The sequence below is a fragment of the Lactuca virosa genome, chromosome 8 (assembly GCF_052849685.1).
Source record: "Lactuca virosa cultivar CGN04683 chromosome 8, Lactuca_virosa_CGN04683_v6, whole genome shotgun sequence".
In the NCBI taxonomy this organism is placed as follows: domain Eukaryota; kingdom Viridiplantae; phylum Streptophyta; class Magnoliopsida; order Asterales; family Asteraceae; genus Lactuca; species Lactuca virosa.
In genome coordinates this window covers 8,100,708-8,104,718 of record NC_136433.1, presented here as the reverse complement: position 1 = coordinate 8,104,718, position 4,011 = coordinate 8,100,708, and the positions used below count along the sequence as shown (strand labels likewise).

Genomic DNA, 4,011 nt, shown 5'->3' with positions numbered 1-4,011 from the left:
AGTCTTTATGATGTAATAGTAGGTTATTTTGGTGTTTACGGTTTTGTAGTGTGTTTATGGCCGTAAACCCTTTTACGGCTGTAAACCCTGTTTCCGGCCCAAGTCTCCTATAAATAGAGGTTGTGTAGGTCATTATCGGTTGTTGATCCTAGAGAGTTCACGGTCGCTGTAAACAAGTTGTACCCGACGTTTTTCAGTTATAAAGCGTGTGCAAGCTTGTTTCTATTCTACTTCTACTCCAATTCTTGTTCTATTTGATTGTTTGATTGTTTGATCACTGGTAAGATCCGTTTTCAGGACCTTACACCAAGAGATCATACATATATTGAATCTGAGTTCCTTCTAGAAGCTCACTTGAAGAATTGTCATCTATTAAATTCCTCATGAATTGAGATGGTACGTTGATATCTGGTGCAAAACAGCTAACATCATGCTTGGATGAAAAGGTGACAGCTGTTAATCCAAGTATCTGTATGTTAAGGTTTGAAGTTAATACAAATAATAATGTGAACCATTTAAAAAGAAATCAATACCAATTTATGTATCTCTGACTTCCCATTCTCCCAGGGAATAATTATCTTGATGTTTATTAAACTAATATCCCACATCATTCTCTTCCGACTTGACAACATGTATCTGCAAAACAAAACAAGAGAAAATACATAGTTGAAGAGATGTTTAGTTTAAATACAATCCCATTTCTAGACCCTAAAGGAAATAATATTATTCCAGTAAGATCATAGGAGAAGACATACTCGGCTTTCGATATTAGACGTGACTTCATGTCTTCTATCCCATTAAGCGAGTTTAGGACCTGTAACATGAAACCAGTGAAAGTTGTTTCTCAAAAACCTCATAAGGAAAAGTAAGTTAATCTTTCATAATAAGCTTCATGTTAGTTGTATCAAAAATTTATGTACCACTTTCCAGTCTTTCTCATCTAATCATATAGAATCTATTAGTTGCGTATTAATGGAATAATGAATTCACTATCTACAGATATAGAATGCATCTACTTTGAGACATGTAATCATGCAAGTACTTCAAAACATGTAAACTAGAATAACACTCACCCTTCCTTCATGACATTGAAAGGAAGCCAACACAGTATATAACTCCACAAAATTAACAAGATATGTTGAATCACATGTCATTTCAATCGGCTCAAGCAAAACCTAAAAACAAAGTTAAGGTTCATTGTCATTATCAGAAGTTTATAGCACAAGATATTTATTTAAAAAAAATGGAAGTTGGGTACCTTCAATGTCAAGTCACCCTCACGATTTGCTTGTGGTATGTAAGCTTGGATATTTAGAGACGGCTTCTCCTCTTGAATAAAATTCTCCTAAGAGATGGCCTGAAAGAAAATGGAAAATAGTCAAAAACTCAAATAACTCAAGACTTCCCTCCCTATAACAAGGCATGCAATAATACACATGAAGACACAAACCCTTTTCACACGTAAAACAACTTGCTTGTTTAATGAATTAATCATCTCAACACCATTGATTGATGCAGTAACAACAGCAGATTCCTCCCAAATCATGCATTCCACAAGATTCTCCTCAAAAACCAGTTCACCAATAGCACAGTCCAGATCCCTAGAAAAAAGAATAAAGTCTTAGAAACTACATTACGTAAAGATAGTTAAATAATTAGATAGATTATACTTATTGCGCAGAGTTGCAGAAATTCGATGTATAGAGCATTTAATGAAGGACAAAAGAAGTCTATCACTTCTAGCAGCATCAAGAACAGGGGAAGGTGTAGGATGAAACTTTGTTGCCTCATAAATGTCCTGTATCATATTATATATAAAGATGAGTTAAAGTGAAATCATTTTGGATGAATAAAAATAAGCTTAACAGTTTACACACATACATACCTTAATTACTTCATCTGAAACAACACCAGAAAACTGGCTGGAATCATCTGTACCTCCAGCCCCCAACATACCACGGGAAAGCCACTTCAACCATCCTTGTGGTTTGCCAGATGTTTGGTCATCATCCATGGTAGTATTTGCTTCACTATTTCCAAAACCAGAAGCTGAATCCACCAAGAACTCCTACATGTTCATAGTCTTTAATAAAATGTATAAGTAAAAAGCACATGCAATAGATATTAACAACAATGATCATAATCATACCTGAAGCTCATGTTCAGCAGCAGACCTGTAACTCAAGATATCTTCTATATCAGATACTTTCTCCATTTGGTCTAACTCCAAAACAATTTCATCATCCAGAGGCTGATCATAATTCATATACACCAAATAATGTTTGAATCATTTACACCATATAAATATAATGTTTAAATCAAGAAAACTGTATATGTGTAATGACCTCACCTGCTCTTTTCGAAGACATTCCAGTTTCAACTTGTACAACTTAACATATCGTCTTTTTCTGCCTCTGTAAAGTAAAAGGTTTTTAAGGGTTTAAGATTTCAAGCATTCCATGCACACAGCAAATGGTAGATCATAGATGAATAAAGAACAACTTGCAGACGTTCTCCTAGGTATTTCCATGAAGTTTTATTCATTCTTTTACGAACATCAGACATCACAGAGTTTTGAGCATAATGCCACCATTTTATCTGCCACCCCAAAGGTCTATCTGATATAGGTATCCCCCAAGGGCGATATCGTCCATATCTAAAAGACCAATGTCCCATCTTTCACAATCTTAAAGTGTAATTAAACAAGGATAACACCAACATTCCACTTACTTCTCTCTTAGCCGACAGGTGCATAGATAATCATACAGATGCAGTATTTGCTGCAATTAATCTTCATCAAGGGACAAAACCTAAAAGTCGGACATGTCAGTTGAATGTTGTTATGTATGAAATCTGACATAATACAAGTTAAGAAACTAACCAAGCCAGATAACTCGATATCAACCGAGTATTGTGCAGCATTATTCTCGAGCCTTCCAGACCTGTTCACCTGCAAAGTACAACAGTAAAAATCTAACTAATGTGCACTAGAAAATTGTTATGAGATGATGCAATTAGAGCATGACTTTTATACCGAAAGAGAAGCAGATACATCGACTGGGGACAACAAGTGAACATGTTCATCATTTTGAAAGCTTGCAGTAACCATTGACATGGAGTCTTCACCATTGTTGGTATACAGATCTTCAGCAGATCCATGAAAGGTTTTACAGTAGATTTCCAAACCTTGTATCTCAACAAGTTTGTTTACTTGGCCAGCTCTCACCTTTCCACTTACCCTGAAATTATATTAGAGTAATTCAGAGTTTTAAGTAGTCGATAAACTGAGAAAAGATCAATTGGACAGATGGTTTTTTGAAACAAAGTGTGCAATTGATAACTTTTTAGGTTAAGGTATTTGAAAAAAACATATATTTATCTTTGGAAATGCTACATACAACAATATGATTGTAGAGAAAAAAAGAGATACCCAACAAGATTTTGCTTCCTTGCAGTCAAACTAGCCAACTTCAAACCAAATACAGTCTGTGCCTTGTCATTTGAAATATCTCTATATACAACATGGACATTCCTGATGGTGACTTGAATGCCATCAATAATATGGAGAACATGATGGAAATAAAAAAAAACCTGAAGTTTACTGAAAACTTATTACAGGATAAGTAACCCTAACAAGCAACAGAAACACAGACGTAAGTGTTTATGATTTTATCATTATTAACAAGTTAAAGCAACATGGAATCTCACTACCTTCGCAGTAATGTATGAAATAAATGATTTCCCAGTTTGATTATCATTATCTGCAAAACAACAGAATATATTAGCACCAAAAATGTGAAAAATATTTGCTGTTTTTATAAAAAAAAAAAGAAAAGAAAAAAAAAGGTTGTGTCCCAGAATGTCACCAATCCCATATCTCCATATACGACAAACAACATTTCTTTACCTGTTTTTCCCATTAATTATCATCACTCAATATCTGCAAACTTGATTTTTTCTTTATTTTGCCCTCGTTAGGGAACATTTTAGATATTTGACCAATACCCAACG

The 4,011-nt window shown here is 34.5% G+C and overlaps 1 protein-coding gene across 1 annotated transcript; it reads right to left on the bottom strand.

Moving 5' to 3' along the window:
- Window positions 1–301: 301 nt before the first annotated feature.
- On the bottom strand, window positions 302–2,811 carry LOC145130068 (uncharacterized). Its single transcript, XM_079064927.1, has 12 exons — window positions 2,731–2,811; window positions 2,507–2,656; window positions 2,351–2,414; window positions 2,150–2,251; window positions 1,886–2,068; window positions 1,671–1,798; window positions 1,451–1,601; window positions 1,259–1,345; window positions 1,074–1,175; window positions 756–814; window positions 534–636; window positions 302–469 (listed from the first exon to the last, which is right to left on the bottom strand). The coding sequence occupies exons 2-12, from the start codon at window positions 2,563–2,565 to the stop codon at window positions 302–304; spliced, it is 1,206 nt and encodes a 401-aa protein (XP_078921053.1). The 5' UTR covers window positions 2,566–2,656; window positions 2,731–2,811.
- Window positions 2,812–4,011: the final 1,200 nt, after the last annotated feature.